The following is an 18466-nucleotide window of genomic DNA, read 5'->3' on the forward strand; positions in this document are numbered from 1 at the left end:
TTATCAACAAAATAAGCCATTTCTGGAAATGGTCTAGGATTTAGGGGTCAACCACGTTGGGGAGAAGAGAATAAGACTCTCCTTAGGGGCATGGCTTTTTTTTCCCCTCAAATACTAGCTTTCAAATATGCAAGAAAAATAAACATAGTGAAATTCTAGCTCTCATTTACCAGACTTAAAATCTGGTTATGGTCACAAAACTACTGAGAATGTGTTTACCAAATAAATCACAATAGGCAGGGTCTAGGGGTGGTAGAAAGCTGAAAACCACTGACCTAAAGAAACACTGGTCTTTATCAAGAAAAGGGAAAAAAAAATGCTGAAAATAAACAACACATTTAACAAAATGATTTCATAGTGGTCATATTTAAATGATGTTAAGTGAGCATTAAGTACATAACCCCAATCCCCAATGCAATTTTTTCCTTTTTTTTTTTTTTTTTTTTTTTTTGAGATGGAGTCTCGCCCAGTCGCCCAGGCTGGAGTGCAGTGGTGCAATCTCGGCTCACTGCAAGCTCCACCTCCTGGGTTCACGCCACTCTCCTGCCTCAGCCTCCCAAGTAGCTGGGACTACAGGAGCCCACCACCACGCCCGGCTAATTTTTTTTACTTTTAGTAGAGACGGGATTTCACCATGTTAGCCAGGATGGTCTCCATCTCCTGACCTCGTGATCCACCTGCCTCGGCCTCCCAAAGTGCTGGGATTACAGGTGTGACTAATACATTTTTTAAACTAGATTACTTGATTCCAATAAAGTGGTTCAAAAATGGTGTACACATTTCTAAGCAGAAGGATTGGCATCAAATATAAATATTTAAAATGTAATGTTCTATAAACATTTCCAACATTCTAACAATCTGAAGCAAAGATTGGTTGCAAACAATTTACGGGCATACCTGCTGATAACCAAATGTTCCCAACTTAAATACTACATTTAAACTCTAACATCTGGCTGGGCATGGTGGCTCATGCCTGTAATCCCAGCAGGTTGGGAGGCTGAGGTGTGTGGATCAGGAGTTCAAGACAGGCCTGGCCAACATGGCAAAACCCTATCTCTTCTTAAAAAAAAAATACAAAAATTAGCTGGGTGTCGTGGTGTATGCCCATAGTCCCAGCTACTCGGGAGGCTGAGGCACAAGACTCACTTGAACCTGTTGGTTGGGGGTGGACTTGCAGAGGTTGCAGTGAGCTGAGATCGAGCCACTGCACTTCAGCTTGGGTGACAGAGCAAGACTCTGTCTCAGATAAATAAATAAACTCAAGAATATTAACGAGCATTCTCACATCCAAAAAGTGTTAGATCTTGCCTTGGAATCACTCTGAACTTAAAGGAATGCCATTTTACTTGCACCTTTCACCAATAAATGTGATGCAATCCTATGGGTTGACCGAATAAGCAATACTTCTCCCCAAATATAGAAATTTAGGCTCTCTGTTTTTAATCTTTATGATTATGCAGAAATGAGTGCACACACTTAGAACTCTTTATCAAATTCTTCCTAACCTGCTCTTCAAGTTGCAATTCCAAGTTTTGAATGATGTCATCTTTTTCCTGTATTAGCGACTCCAGATCTTGACACTTATTATATAATCTTGTCTCTGATTCACTGGTTTGAATATTAGCTGCTTTTAATTTATCTTCCATAACTTGTACCTAAATTCAAAGGATAAAATATTAAAATTGTGTGTGTACTCAGGTTATCACAGTATTAAACCTAGAATTTTACCTTAATATTATGTAGATTCCTAAAAGACTTCAAAAAGGAAAACATTAAACAGCAAGGTTTAATGTATTTAATGATTATAAAGTCTCAAGCCTATTTCACCAAGTGGTGTTACCTTGGAGGTACATACAAACATAAGAAATTCTCAGAATATTGCTATCATATAAAGTAATGTACATGTTTCCTAGAGCGATGACAATATGCAAAGTGTTTATATGAGTATAGAAACAGAAAGTTTCCAGCCCTCATTTTTACATATTTTAAACAAAGAGTATAAATTAAGACAGGTGAGTGGTGAGGTGAGACCCAGACTGGATGGCCTGGTATAATAATGTATTATGGGAAAAAACTTGAACCTAGGTGAAAAAGAAACATATACACAATGGAAAGGGGGGTGGGAAAACAACCTTAAAGCCCCAAATGATGGAATCATAAAAAATGAAAATGTATTAGAGTCTAGATATAGGTAGGAGAGTGCACTCAATGAGGGCTTCTTGATTCATTCATTTAACAAATATTCACTGAAAACCTGCCAAGTGCCCGGCTTATTCCAGGCCCTGAGAAAGCATCAGCAAATAAACTAGACCCCCAAATCTCTGCCTGCATAGAAATTACATTCTAGGCCTGGCACAGTGGCTCACACCTGTAATCCCAGCACTTTGGGAGGCCGAGGCAGGCAGATAGCTTGAGTCCAGGAGTTCAAGAAATTAATTCTAATGGGTAAGAGAGATCACAAATATAATAAATATGTTTTTTTAAAAAAAGAACAGTACTTTACATTACTCAGGTGATAATGATAGAGGCGGGAGGCAGACAAATGCCTAGGCAGATGGGGCAGGTCCCCGGTGAAATCCAACCTTCAAGCTGGAAACAGTCCCCGGGAAATCCTTGAACCAGATTGAGAACCTGCCTTCCCGTTTGGCACACTTTCTTTTGATTGATCCCATCCTTCACCTATTTTACATATACCTACCCTTTCCTAATTGGTTTTCTAAACTATCATGCCCACTTTTGAGTGATGTCTTTACTTTAACCTTTTTTGCTTACTCACAAGCCAATCAGCACACACTCCCTATTCTGAGCCCATAAAAAGCCCCGGGCTCAGCCATATTGGGAAATCTCCTGCTTCGGGTTGGGGGACCACCCCCAACATCCCCTTTCCGCTAAAAGCTGTTTCATCATTCAATAAAACTTCCTGCCTTGCTCATTCTTTGAGTGTCCGCGCAACTACTTCTTCCTGGTCGTGAGACAAGAACTCAGATGTAGCTGAGCTAAGAAGCAAAAAATCCTGCATCAATAAGGGTAATGGGAAAAAAACAGAACAGGGTAAAAGAGACTGAGTGTGTGGCTGGAGGTTGAGTGGTGCTGCAAGTTTAATATCTAAGATAGATTGGCCCTGCTTGGATATTCTGTAAAACACATCCAGGCATATAAAATCTCAGAAAGGCATATCTGCATATTGTGTTTGCCAACCTACATGGATTATATAAGTCTATTCAACTCATAGTAAAGTTTAGATTTTCCTATCACCACCTTTTAGTTCTCACTTTTCTCTCCTTTAGTTCTTTGACTCACAAACTTGATCCTTGATTGTAGATGGTCTAGTTGATTGGATGCCTCAGCAGAAACTTCACAAGGAGATCCAAATAAGAGATGTTTGAGATGTTAATTGTAGTAAGAAGGAAAATAAAGTATTGAGTACTGTATACAATATTAAGACTTTCATTCTACATACTCCAAATAGGTAAGAATAAAATTTTAGCAACGTTTCAGATTATAGGGGCAAAGAGAAAAAATAATGTGAAAGCATTTGAGAAATTAAAGATGATAGTTAAGATGAAAATCTGAAATTATTAAAAACACTTCTGAAAAGTCACAATGAATCCTTACTTAAAGCTAAAAAATATTTGACTAATGAGGGTTTTCTCCTGAAAAGGTATAAAGGTTAGTTTGGATTTATTTTTTTGAACCATGAATGCCAGGTTTCATCTGTGGGTTCACTGCATAAATGTAAATCAACTCAGATGCCAAAACTGTTCTATTTAAATACCAACCACATGGCTGGAAACTAGGAAAATAAAAGCAGATCAAAAAAAAAAGGAGAAGAAGAAGAAGAAAAATGTATTCCACTATCCAAATGATAATTTAAGTTACCTTAGATTCTAAGAAATATAGTGGGCTTTCTGCATGAGCTGAAGGACAAAGATCTGTATCAAGACAAAGGTCTGCATCAGAAATGATGTCATGCAAAACTGCCCAAGCAGGACAGACAGCTGGACAGTAATCTTAAGATGGTATAGCTATAGCCAGTTCCACATACGGCATTCTGTAGCTGAGGAAGCAGGGAGAGAGGAGCAGAGCCCAAGTCCAAAATGATAGTTCTCCTCTGGGCACAGAGTAATAGAAGTAAAACCTCAAGAAAAACAAAAGTAACTGAGTAAGAATAAAAATAAATGCTACCAGACCTACATCTAGTGTCCTTTTATTAAGTTAAAGCAAGCCACCCTGCAGACATTGGATTGCCACATAAAATAGTCCTATTGTTGCTTAGGAAAGGTCTATAGACCTGGAAAACTATGGTTTGGAACTACTCTTTTACCCTGAATAACACATTCAATTTGGAAGTTGTTATTATATGAGTGAATGCTACAGAGCTCCTTGGATGCATCCTTGCTGTCTGAAGCTCTTTAATTCAACCATTACTTTTAGACAAACAATTTTCCTAGGAAGAAAAATATTGGCAAAAGGGGCAAAATCTCTTAGAGAAAGAGACCACAAAGTAGTTACAAGCAACCTACTTACCAACTGAGCCTATTAAGACCAAGTTCTGTAGACAGGATTCAGCCTTCCTTGGTAATTAATATGAATAAGAGGTCTACAGAAAAGCTAAGAGGTCCACAGAAAAGCCAAGATGCCTTTTAAAACATCTCACCACAACCATATGGAAAATAGCTCACTTGTTTTTCCATTCATTTAACCAGAACCATTTAAGAATTTTAATTACTCAGAGACTGGCCAATAACAAACACCTGTGAATTCAAATTGCTTGTTAAATAAACCCTCACAAATGTGTATACGCGGATAGTCTCCAGTGTGGAATGCTTCGTGTTTTTAGGCTACTTTGCTTCTTTACTTCTAGGAGAGCCTCTGATTGTATCCACCCACCTCAGCACACTCCTCACCCACTTCCCCCAAACCTTCTTGATCTCAAGGTCCCTAAACTCCTGTTCAGCAAAGGGTTAACTCAGTAGACTTGGGGTGTACAGATCCTCCACATTCCAAAGAAAGGACTGGTCCTTCACTGGCTCTTGGGAGACAACATCTGATGCCCTGGAATATCTTGACTGTTAAGGCTGCCTTTTTATTAATATAACTGAGATCTTGGGCCACACCACATAGTTTATGCTAATGGTGTGACTTATGGTGAGTGCCTGTTTCTGTGTTCGCCTGGGGCCCTGGGCCAAAATGTATCAGTTTGACCTCTGGGTGGGCTGGAGACTGACTAAGATCAGTCAGGTGGATATTTCAGGCCTACATGACTGACCTCTAATAAAAATCCTGGACACCAAGGCTTGAGTAAGCTTATTTGTTGGCAATATTTCATACATGTTGTCACACATTGATGGGAGGATTAAGTGCATCCCTGTGCAACTCCACAGCAGAAAGACAACTGGAAGCTCATACCTGATTTCTCCTGGACACCACTCTATGTGCCCTTTTCCTTTGTTGATTTTAATCTGTATCTTTCCACTGTAATAAACGGTGACCATGAGCAAAACAGCTTTTCTGGGTCCCATGAGTTATTCTAGCAAATCACTGAACCCAAGAGTACTGTTGGGGATCCCAATACAGCTTCCAGGGCTATTTTCCATAGGAGAAAGCAGGAGCTGCAAATATTACTCCCATTGTAATTATTCATATCACTATTTCCTTCTTCCCATTTCTAACCTCATTCCTGTCCACTATACATGATCAAGATGTGACTGTATTTTTAAGAGGGGGTTGCAAGTTTCTATTTCTATATATAAATTGCTGTGGCATGACAAAGATTCCTGATTGTTTCCAAATAGAATGACAAAAGAAATTGTTTAGAGTATTTTAAATCCCAGACTACTTTCCAGTTACTTAAAATTTACTTGTTGATTTGTTTAGATTTGTTTAGATTGTTTAGATTCATACAATAACAACTTCCTTATAGATTCTGGATATTAGACCATTGTTGGATGCATAGTTGGTGAATATTTTCTCCCATTCTCTAGGCTGTATGTTTACTCTGTTGATAGTTTCTTTTGCTGTGCAGAAGCTATGGGAAAAGGACATGAACAGACACTTCTCAAAAGAAAACACAGGCTGGGTGTGGTGGCTCATGCCTGTAGTCCCAACACTTTGGGAGGCCGTGGAGGGAGGACAGCTTGAGCCCAGGAGTTTGAGACCACCCTGGGCAAAAGAGTGGGAACGCATCTCTACAAAAAAATTTCTAAAATATTAGCTGAGTGTAGTGGCATATGCCTGTGGTCCCAGCTACTCAAAAGGCCGAAGTGGGAGAATCACGTCAGCCTGGGAGGTCAAGGCTGCAGAGAGCCATGATCATGCTGCTGCACTCCAGCCTGGGCAACAGAGGAAGACCCTGTCTTGAAAAAAAAAAAAAAATTAAATAAAACAAAAGAAGATATACAAGCAGCCAAGAAACATATGAAAAAATGCTCATCATTGCTAATCATCAGAGAAATGCAAATCAAACAATAATGAGATACCATTTCACACCAGTCAGAATGGCTATTATTAAAAAATTTAAAAATAACAGATGCCGGCAATGCTGTGGAGAAATGGAAACACTTATACACTGTCGGTGGGAATGTAAATTAGTTCAGCCACTATAAAAAGCAGTCAGGTTTCTCAAAGAAACAGAAGTACCATTTGACCCAGCAATCCAGTTACTGGGTATATAGTCAAAGGAAAATAAATCGTTCTACCAAAAAGACACATGCACTTCTATGTTTATCACAGTGCAATTCACAATAGCAAAGACATGGAATCAACCAAGGTGCCCATCAATGGTGAGTTAGATAAAGAAAATGTGGTACATATACACCAGGGAATACTACACTGCCATAAAAAAGAATGAGATCATGTCCTTTGTAGCAACATGGATGCAACTGGAGGTCATTATCCTAAGAGAATTAATGCAGGAACTGAAAACTAAATACCACATGCTCTCACTTATAAGTGGGAGCTAAACATTAAATACACAAGGGCATAAAGATGGGGACAACAGACACTGAGGACTATGAGACAGGGAGCAAGAGATGGGGACATGGGCTGAAAAACTATTGGGTACTATGTTCACTGCCTGGGAGATGGAATCATCCATATCCCAAACCTCAGCATCACGTAACATAACCATGTAGCAAACCTGCATATGTACCCTCTGAGTCTAAAATAACAGTTAAAATTATTTTAAAATATATATATATATGAGAAGGGGGGACATGGCCAGATATAAGGCTGTAAATAAGGAGAGGGACACATGGATCTTTGCATGTCATGCTACACTACTTGGATGGGGTCTCATAAGAAAGGGAAGGCCATATGTTTATAAAATATCTTTTTAAAGCTTCTTAGAAAACTTGAACTCAAGAATGTGTCAAAATTTACTGACATGTTATCAGGGAAATCAACAAGTTGCTTATAATTTTTATATGTTTACTGTAAATTAATCATTCTAATCACATTTACAACACAATTATTTTGGCATAGTACTCTATGATTATAAAGTAGGATTCTTCTTGCAGAAGTTGAAAAGCAAGATCATTAAATAATTTGCTTTCCATATAATGAAGGGTGGGCCTCACATAGCAAAGCATTGCAATGTAATATCCATTACAAGGTCATGGATATTAGAATGACTGAGCAGTATTGATTTATTAAGAGTCAAAAATGACTTCAGGCCGGGCACAGTGGCTCACGCCTGTAATCCCAACACTTTGGGAGGCCAAGGCAGGCGGATCACCTGAGGTCAGGAGTTTGAGACCAGCCTGACCAACATGATGAAACACCGTCTCTACTATAAATACAAAAATTAGCCAGGTGTGGTGGCGTGCGCCTGTATTCCCAGCTACTCGAGAGGTGGAGGCAGAAGAAATGCTTGAATCCGGGAGGCAGAGGTTGCGGTGAGCCAAGATCATGCCACTGCACTCCAGCCTGGGTGACAGAGCAAGACTCAGTCTCAAAAAAGAACAAGAAGAAGAAGAAAGAAGAAGAAGAAGAAGAGGAAGAGGAAGAAGGAAGAAGAAAAAGAAGGAGAAGGAGAAGGAAGGAGAAGAAAGAAGAAGAGGAAGAAGGAGAAGAAGAACTAACTTTACAGAAAGGGAAGATTAGCTCATGTGTTAGAATGGTCAGAGGCAACTTTAAATGTAGCTGCTACCATGCCTGAATCAAACACAGGCAAGGGATCAAGCCCAAAAGGATAAAATAAAAACACACATACTTTTATAGGGGAATAATCTACCCCTAGTTGGTTAGCATAAATAAATGTAATATATTAAGATATTCACCTAATTAGATACTTGGGAATGAATCCCATATGTCAGTATTTTCCAAATATGCTCTTTGCTGCTCTTCTATCTCACAGGAGTACTCATAAGTAGAACTGGGTTGATTTGATCATATTGCTTTCAAAACTTGTGAACAACAATAATAAAGATGCACTAGGGCCAGGCGTGGTGGCTCATGCCAGTAATCCCAGTACTTTGGGAGGCTGAGGCTGGAGGATTGCTTGAGCTGACAAGTTCGAGACTAATCTGGGCAATGTGGTGAGACATCGTCCCTACAAAAAAAAAAAAAAAAAAGGTTAAAAAAAATTAACTGGGTGTGGTGGCACATGCCTGCAGCCCTAGCTACTCCAGAGGCTGAGGTGGGAGGATTGCTTGAGCACAGGAAACAGAAGTTGCAGTGAGCTGAGATCGCATCACTGCACTCCAGCCTGGATGACAGAGCAAGACCCTGTCTCAAAAGACAAACAAACGAACAAAAAGATGTACTAGAACATTGAGTATAAAGATCACCAAGATTTATCTGGCAATAAAATATTTAACTGTGACTTTTTTTCTGCAGACAATTTAGTTAATTGTTACAGAAGTGATGCTGCTCTCCTTCTCCCTCTCCCTCTCCCTCTCCCCCCTCTCCCTCTCCCCACGGTCTCCCTCTCCCTCTCTTTCCACGGTCTCCCACTGATGCCGAGCCGAAGCTGGACTGTACTGCTGCCATCTCGGCTCACTGCAGCCTCCCTGCCTGATTCTCCTGCCTCAGCCTGCCGAGTGCCTGTGATTGCAGGCGCGCGCCACCACGCCTGACTGGTTTTCGTATTTTTTTGGTGGAGACGGGGTTTCGCTGTGTTGGCCGGGCTGGTCTCCAGCTCCTAACTGAGAGTGATCCGCCAGCCTCGGCCTCCCGAGGTGCCGGGATTGCAGACGGAGTCTGGTTCACTCAGTGCTCAATGGTGCCCAGGCTGGAGTGCAGTGGCGTGATCTCGGCTCGCTACAACCTCCACCTCCCAGCCGCCTGCCTTGGCCTCCCAAAGTGCCAAGATTGCAGCCTCTGCCCGGCCGCCACCCCGTCTGGGAAGTGAGGAGCGTCTCTGCCTGGCCGCCCATCGTCTGGGACGTGAGGAGCCCCTCTGCCTGGCTACCCAGTCTGGAAAGTGAGGAGCATCTCTGCCCGGCCGCCATCCCATCTAGGAAGTGAGGAGCGCCTCTTCCCGGCCACCATCCCATCTAGGAAGTGAGGAGCGTCTCTGCCCGGCCGCCCATCGTCTGAGATGTGGGGAGCGCCTCTGCCCCGCCGCCCCATCTGGGATGTGAGGAGCACCTCTACCCGGCCGCGACCCCGTCTGGGAGGTGAGGAGCGTCTCTGCCCAGCCGCCCCGTCTGAGAAGTGAGGAGACCCTCCGCCTGGCAACCGCCCCATATGAGAAGCGAGGAGCCCCTCTGCCCGGCAGCCACCCCGTCTGGGAAGTGAGGAGCGTCTCTGCCCGGCAGCCACCCCATCCGGGAGGGAGGTGGGGGGATCAGCCCCCCGCCCAGCCAGCCGCCCCGTCCGGGAGGGAGGTGGGGGAGTCAGCCCCCCGCCCGGCCAGCCGCCCCGTCCGGGAGGGAGGTGGGGGGGTCAGCCCCCCGCCCGGCCAGCCGCCCTGTCCGGGAGGGAGGTGGAGGGGGTCAGCCCCCCGCCCGGCCAGCCGCCCCGTCCGGGAGGGAGGTGGGGGGGTCAGCCCCCCGCCCGGCCAGCCGCCCCGTCCGGGAGGGAGGTGGGGGGGTCAGCCCCCTGCCCGGCCAGCCGCCCCGTCCAGGAGGTGAGGGGCGCCTCTGCCCGGCCGCCCCTACTGGGAAGTGAGGAGCCCCTCTGCCCGGCCAGCCGCCCCGTCCGGGAAGGAGGTGGGGGGGTCAGCCCCCCGCCCGGCCAGCCGCCCCGTCCGGGAGGTGAGGGGCACCTCTGCCCGGCCGCCCCTACTGGGAAGTGAGGAGCCCCTCTGCCCAGCCACCACCCCGTCTGGGAGGTGTACCCAACAGCTCATTGAGAACGGGCCATGATGACAATGGCGGTTTTGTGGAACAGAAAGGGGGGAAAGGCGGGGAAAGGATTGAGAAATCGGATGGTTGCCATGTCTGTGTAGAAAGAGGTAGACACGGGAGACTTTTCATTTTGTTCTGTACTAAGAAAAATTCTTCTGCCTAGTGATCCTGTTGATCGGTGACCCTACCCCCAACCCTGTGCTCTCAGAAACATGTGCTGTGTCCACTCAGGGTTAAATGGATTAAGGGTGGTGCAAGATGTGCTTTGTTAAACAGATGCTTGAAGGCATCATGCTCGTTAAGAGTCATCACCACTCCCTAATCTCAAGTACCCAGGGACACAAACACTGCGGAAGGCCAGGCCGCAGGGTCCTCTGCCTAGGAAAACCAGAGACCTTTGTTCACTTGTTTATCTGCTGACCCTCCCTCCACTATTGTCCTATGACCCTGCCAAATCCCCCTCTGTGAGAAACACCCAAGAATGATCAATAAAAAAATAAAAATAAAAAAATAAAAAAAATTAAAAATTAAAAAATTAAAAAAAAAAGAAGTGATGCCATTCATTGATAAACAAACGGAAAAATGTACAAAGCTAAACTATAGAGTTGCCCTGGTTTTAGCTGAGTACTGCTTTTAGTGGCAAAATATTCCTTTTTGGTTAAGATAAATACAGTTGTTTGAGTCTTAGGACATGGTTCAATGAGAAAACGCAAGCTGATTTAAGCAACATAAACATCAGATAGGCCACAGTCCCATGGAAATTGTTAAAGATGGCAAAGGATTCAGTTACTCTAAGTTATTAACACTTAGTCTTGCAAAGGCCAAAAAAGGTGACATCATCAGTGCATGAGAATTCATCTGCTGTCTGTATTTCCTGTCGACTTTTAGATTATGAAGTAATGTAAAGAAAAAAAGTCCTTCTGAAGTGTAACAAAATATGCACTAAATAAATTTAAAGTGTTGTGACAAAAAGAAATGCCTACAGGTTTTGCTAACTCATGGAAACTCTGAGAGATTTGTAATTCTCTCTTTTTTTTTTTTTTTTGGTAATGGGAGTAGCAGTATGTCTAAAATAACTAATCCTGGTGTATTTTTGCTTAAAGATATAGCACATAGAATTAAATAACTTTATACCCAACATCCTCAAAGAACAACTTCAAAGGAGAGAAGTCCTTCCTGTCAAACTTACCAAGACCAGTGGTTGGCCCTGATGGCAACAAACCTCTGTGGTTTGCTTCCCTTGAATCAGGAACAAGGATTCTTTTTTAAAGACTCCTCACTGGATCTCATAAGACCCAAGGAATTGGGGCGGGGCAGGGGTCAGTGGGGGGCGGGTGTAGATAGTTGAAAATCACAAATAAAAAATACTTAATTTAGTTTAATTTTCAAAAACAAACAAATTTGCCACATATTATGAATTAAGAATTTTAAATTAAGGCAAAACAAAACCATCCTCAATTTTTTTCTCTTTTTCCCATAATATGGGCAGTTAAAGGAGAGAAAGGAAGGGAAGGGAAAGATAGGGAAGAACAGATAGATTACATATAGAGACATATAGAGACAGCCAGGGTACAGAGGTAAAGAAAGATGCTACTAGGAAGGCCAAAGTCAGAAAACACAAGACAATGAAGGAAAAAGAAGGGAAGGTAAAGGAAGGGGAAAAGAAGGGAAGGAGAAAAGAAGGAAAGGGAAGGGGAGGGGAGGGGAGGGTTGGGGAGGGGAGGGGAGGGTTGGGGAGGGGAGGGGAGGGGAGTATAAAGATCACCAAGATATATCTGGCAAATGTGTGACTTTTTTTCTGCAGACGACTTCGTTAATTGTTACAGAAGTGATGCCATTCATTAACATACAAAGAGAAAAATGTACAAAGCTAAAGTATAGAGTTGAGCTGGTTGCAGCTGAGTACTGCTTTTAGTGGTGAAAGTCAGAGAGGCAGACAAGCCAACAAATGAGTGCTGCAAGGCATGTGGCTGAACAGGAACAGGCATATACGGCTCAGTACACCTCTGCAGAAAAAGACTAAAACATCTGGTATGGAGTGACGGAGAATGCTGTAAGCATTCTGAAAGTGTCTTTCACAGAATTTAAGTAGGCTTTTTATGATTTTACTGTTAATTATTGCCTTTGTAGAGACGTAAGTGGGAATATCACTGCTTGGTACTATCAGCCAAAGAGTATTAAAACACAGGCACAGCATAGATCCTTAAATTACTAATCATACTTCTACCACCACCACCGTTTATTGAGGGCTGACTGCATGCCAGGCACTTTACTTAACTCAGAGTCAATCTTCATAACGGCTAAATAGCACTTCTATGTGGCAGGAAATATTCCAAGCACTTTAATCATAGTAAATACTCAATCTCCCCCAAATCCTATGAGCTACGTATTAGATAGTACTACATTGTACAGATAGGAAGCTGAGGCCCAAGTTGAAAAGGTGGTAAGAGATGGAGACAGACTTTGAACCCAGACAGTTTGGCTCAAGTCTGTGTTCTTAAATCACTGTGTTGTACACCTCTACACAATATACAGAGACTATGAGCTCTGCAAATATTAGCTCTTTTCCATAAGTGACATAACTAAGACTCGAAGAGACTAAGAAGCTTTTTCAGCCAACTAAGGGGGAGAGTTTGGATTTAAATCCAGCTGAAATTTAAAGTTTGTTCCCAAGGCAGAGAAACAGGAATTCGCCTTGATTTCTCTTTGGCTGTACAGACTTTACCTTGCCAAACAGGTTTCATATTCCTCTCCTGTCTTCGCCCTTCCCCTTCAAAAAAGAAAAAAGAGGAGGAGGTAGAGGAGATCGAATGGGGGAGGGAAGGAGGAAGAGGAGAAAAAAAATCAACAACAAAAAAATTTTTAAAAGGCCAAGTTTGCAGTTCACGCCTGTAATTCCAACACTTTGGGAGGCCGAGACAGGAGGATTACTTGAGCCCAGGAGTTTGAGACCAGCCCTGGCAACACAGTGAGGCCCCATCTCTACAAACAATTTAAAATTAGCTGGGTGTGGTGGCACATGACTGTAGTCCCAGCTACTTGGGAGGCTGAGGCAGGAGGATTGCTTGAGCTTGGGAAGTTAAGGCCACAATGAGCCATGGTCGCACCACTGCACTTTAGCCTGGGCATATAGTGAGACCCCGTCTCAAAAAAAGAAAAATTAACTGCTTATTCCAAACTCTGGACTTTAATTCTATGTGTCTAGAACACCAATGTATGCTAATTGAAATAACTACACCCTAGGAATCCTGGATAAGAGCTGGGTAAGAATTAACCTTGAAATGTGCCCTGCCCATAATTGTCTTGGCAATTTCTACAACTGTCTTGGATTGGCTTTCTCTCATATTATATACTACATTCATCTTCTCCTATCTTGGTAAGACTCCTTGGGCATTTCACAATAAGAAAAACTTGTTTCTTTTTCTAGGCAGGGATCATTATTAGATGTCAAAAGAATTCTGATCAAGATAGATTCAAACTGTGGAAATGGTATCGTTGTGTATTTAATGTTTAGCTCCCACTTATAAGTGAGAGCATGTGGTATTTAGTTTTCAGTTCCTGCATTAATTCTCTTAGGATAATGACCTCCAATTGCATCCACGTTGCTACAAAGGACCTGATCTCATTCTTTTTTATGGCAGTGTAGTATTCCCTGGTGTATATGTACCACATTTTCTTTATCTAACCCACCATTGATGGGCACCTTGGTTGATTCCATGTCTTTGCTATTGTGAATTGCACTATGATAAACATAGAAGTGCATGTATCTTTTTCGGTAGAACGATTTGTTTGTTTTCAGCTTAGGACTGTTATGAATAAAGTTGCTTCACATGTCCATAAACCTATATTTTGGTGGATATGTGTTCCTGTTTCTCTTAGTATACACCTAGGAGTAGAATTGCTGGGTTATAGGCTGGCAAATGTTTACTTTAGTAGATGCTGCCAAACATCTTTCCAGAGTGAATAAATGTACAAAATTGCATTCCTGCTGGAAGTGTATGAAAATTCCAGTTGCTCCATCTCCTTGCCAACACTTCATTGTTGTTCTTTTAATTTTAGCCATTCTGGCTAAGTTATTGTTGAAAAGAATGCTAACTGAAAAGTCATGAAGAAACCTTAATGTATATTACTAAGTGAAAATAAAGCCAATCTGAAAAGGCTATATACTGTCTGATTCTAACTATATGACATTCTGGAAAAGACAAAACAATTAAATCAGTAAAAACATCAGTGGTTTCCAGGGACTTAAGAGGAGGGAAGGACTGAATAGGTAGAGCACAGGAGACATTAAGAGCAGTGAAAGTATCCTATATGATACTACAGAAGAGGATACACAGCATTATACATTTGTCAAAATCCATAGAACATAAAACACCAAGAGTAAACACTAATGTAAACTATGGGATTTGGGTAACAATGATGTGTCAGTGTTGGTTCATCAGTTGTAATAAATGTACCACTCTGGTGTTGGATGCTGATGGTGAAGAAAGCTTGAATGTGTGTTGGAGGGGAGAGGATATATGAAAGCTCTGTACTTCATACACCATCAATTTTGCTGTAAATCTGAAACTGCTCTAAAAATTAAAGTCTGTTTTTAAAAAAGCAATAACCTCCCTGATGAAATCATTGATTTAAACAAGGTAATCAATGGCTGCTAATATCACCAAAAAAAAAAAAAAAGAGAGAGAGAGAGAGAGATAACTAGACATCCACCTCCTGGTGGAGGTCAACAATATCACCCAAGAAGTAGTCTTGAAAAAAGAGAAAGAAAAGTCAAATTTTTAGATCTAACTATATTTTACAGGAAATACAGGGGTAGAGGAGCTTGTTAAATCACATCATAGGTATGCAATCGGCAAACTCCAGAATGTGGAAAGCTTTAGAGAACAAATTAACCCATACAAATAAGTTGAAAGAAAAAAGGGAAAAAGACCCTATAAATTAAAAGAGTTTAAGAATCAAATGAAATGTATCAATCTAGTTTAGATCCCAATTTGAACAAACTAACTATTAAAAACAAAAAAAAAGAGGGCCGGGCGAGGTGGCTCACACCTGTAACCCCAGCACTCTGGGAGGCCAAGGTGGGTGGATCACCTGAAATCAGGAGTTTGAGACCAGCCTGACCAACACAGAGAAATCCCATCTCTACTAAAAATACAAAATGAGCTAGGCATGGATGCCTGTAATCCCAGCTACTCGGGAGGCTGAGGCAGGAGAATGGCTTGAACCTGGGAGGCGGAGGTTGCGGTGAGCCAAGATCGTGCCATTGCACTCCAGCCTGGGCAACAAGAGCAAAACTCCAACTCAAAAAAAAAAAAAAAAAAAAAAAAAAGGGGTATATAAATAAAAGAATTAAAAAGGGGTACTCAAACAAATATGTGTACGTTCTTAACAGCACTAGTCACAATAGTCAAAAGATGAAAAGGTAGAATAGGTAGGGCACAGGAGACATCGAGGGCAGTGAAAGTCCATAAAAAGACAATGTCCATAAAAAGACAAATGGATAAACAAATTGTGTGTGTGTGTATATATATATATATATGGAACATTATTCAGCCATAATGAGGAATAAAGCATGATACATGCTACAACGTGGATAAATATCAAAAACATTCTGCTAAATGAAAGAAGCCAGACACTAAAGATCACATAGTATATAAATCCATTTATATGAAATATCCAGAATAGGTAAATCCATAGCAACAGAAAGCAGATTGGTGGTTGCCAGGGGCTAGTGGGAGGGGGAAATGGGACTAAATGCTTAATGAATAAGGTTTCCTTTTGAGATAAGTTTCCTTTCGACATTTTGGAACTAGATAAAGGTGATGATAGTACACAACACTGAACTGTTCATTTAAAAATGTTAATTTTGGCTGGGCACGGTGGCTCATGCGTGTAATCCCAGCACTTTGGGAGGCCAAGGGGGGCAAATCACAAGGTCAGGAGTTCGAGACCAGCCTGGCCAACATGGTGAAACCCCATCTCTCTAAAAATACAAAAAATTAGCCAGGTGTGGTGCTGGGTGCCTATAGTCCCAGCTACTCGGGAGGCTGAGGCAGGAGAATCGTTTGAACTCAGGAGGTGGAGGTGGCAGTGAGCTGAGATGGCACCACTGCACTCCGGCCCAGGTGACAGACTGAGACTGTCTCAAAAAAAAAAGTTAATTTTATGTTATGTGAATTCCACTTTGATTAAAGAACAAAACACAGAAGCAATTATTAGCTATTTGGAAAAATTTGAATACTGACTAGATCTTTGATATACTGAAGAATTACTGGTAATTTTTTGGTGTGATGATGGTATTGTTATGATTTTTAAGAGTGTTTGGTTTTAGATTAGTATAGTATATAATAATGGATGAAATTATACCATGTCTGGGATTTGCTTCTCAATAGTCCAGTGTGAGGGGGCAGGGGAAGTGGGTGGAGGTACAGATGAGCCATGACTTGACTAATTGTTGAAGTGGGGGTGATGGGGGTTCACTATACTATTTTCTCTACTCTTGTATGTGCTTAAAGTCTTGCCTAATAAAGTTGTAAGATTTCCTCTTCAAGCATAATTAAGAAAATCAAAGATTAGGCTACATTGGGCTTATTTAGAAATCTATCAGGCACTTACTCTACCCTATAAAATTAAAACTTTCATGTATCTGCTGAATCTAAAATAAAAATTGAGGGTGATGGGGCCTGGTGGGGAGAGGGTCCAGAGTAGGCTCTCAGACCCAAAACTGAATGGGGTGTCTGGGGAATCAGGGAGCTCCCTTGCCTGGCCCTCAGTGGCCTGATGGAGGAAGAGCGTTTGGTTGACTGATTCAGATCTGGTCACTATGGTAGGAGAACAAAAATGCATATTGTGTCACATCGTGTACAGCTCCAAAAAGAGGCACTAGTCATGAGTGCCGAAGGTGCGGGGCCACAGAAGTAGGTCTTTCTGCATATGCAAAGCACATTTCTGGCCAGCTGCACAAAGATAACGTTGATGCCCAGGAAAGAGAAGATGATGGAAAAGGAGAGGATGAGGAAGAAGATTATTTTGACAAGGAACTCATTCAATTAATAAAACAAAGGAAAGAACAAAGTCAACAAGAACCTTCCAGTAGCAGCCAAGAAGTAAATTCTGATGACAGGTGACCCCAATGGAGCTGAGAACACCAAATTCCTCACCAACACAGACAGAGTTACAGTCAGCCAGCATGGCATCACCCTGGACCTCCACAGGAGGATTGTAATTGGAAAAAAGATCGCTTTAATAATACATGGAGAAACAGCTTTCTGTATTCTCTGAGGAATAGTGGTGGACCAAAAGAATGTTCTGAGTGGCATTAGGGTGTTGCAGGAGGCTCCTTGACTTCGTTTCACAACCATAGTAATTCTGGAGTTGGTTGGTATTCAAATAGTGGAACAGTAGATTGGAATCATAATGGTACAGGAAGGAATTCCAGTTGGTATTCTGAGGGAACAGGTGGCTTTTCCAGTTGGCACATGAACAACAGTAACGGAAACTAGAAATCCAGTGTATGTAGTAAAAATAATTGCAACTAAAGTGGCCCTGGACATAAATTTCAACCAGGCAGAAACAGAAATTCTAATTGTCAAACGGAAGATGTGACTATGCTATGGAACAAGAAATCAAATAAGTCAAGCAAATACAACCAAGAGAGATATAATTGGTAGTGGCAAGAAAATGAGAAACTTGGAATGAGAAACTTTGTACGGCTGCCACATATAGAGGTCCTTCTGAAAGATTTACAAGTGATAAATTTCCTTCAGAAGGCTTACTTGACTTCAATTTTGAGCAGCCAGAAAGCCAAACCACTAAACAAACAGACACTGCAACTTCCAAAATTAGTGGAAAGAACGGCAGTGCAGCAATGGGGAAAGCCTTGTTGCCAGACTCCTTACCCTTCTAAAATAAAAATTAAAAAGGAAAAAGATTTGGTAGTACTCAAGTTGAAGGAAGGAAACATGACAAACTTAGAGGAAGCATAAGGAATTTCATATGCACTTCTTAGGAGAAATAATTTTGTATTTAAGCCTTTTTTTCTTTGGTTTTTAGTTGATACATAATAATTGTACATATTTATGAGATACAGAGGGATATTTCCATGTGTGTATACAATGTGTAATGATCAAATCAAGGTAATTAGCATGTCCAGCACCTCAAACATTTACTAT

The 18466-nt window shown here is 41.7% G+C and overlaps 1 protein-coding gene and 1 pseudogene across 7 annotated transcripts in view; one reads left to right on the top strand and one right to left on the bottom strand.

The window, feature by feature from the left end:
- Positions 1-18466, bottom strand: part of PLEKHH2 (pleckstrin homology, MyTH4 and FERM domain containing H2) — a 127688-nt gene that overhangs the window by 73821 nt on the left and 35401 nt on the right. For 6 of the 7 annotated variants that reach the window (XR_010149547.1, XR_010149548.1, XM_525888.7 and 3 more), the window contains exon 4: positions 1506-1655. The exons of the other annotated variant lie outside the window; for it this stretch is intronic. Coding sequence is in view for 4 of the 6 variants with exons in the window: in XM_525888.7 (XP_525888.4) it covers positions 1506-1655 (150 nt within the window). In the remaining 2 variants the exon portion in view is untranslated. The remainder of the gene's footprint in view (positions 1-1505; positions 1656-18466) is intronic. 7 annotated transcript variants of the gene reach the window in all.
- Positions 11918-18280, top strand: LOC134807854 (zinc finger protein 106-like; annotated as a pseudogene).

This window comes from Pan troglodytes, chromosome 12 (genome assembly GCF_028858775.2).
Source record: "Pan troglodytes isolate AG18354 chromosome 12, NHGRI_mPanTro3-v2.0_pri, whole genome shotgun sequence".
Taxonomy (NCBI): Eukaryota; Metazoa; Chordata; class Mammalia; order Primates; family Hominidae; genus Pan; species Pan troglodytes.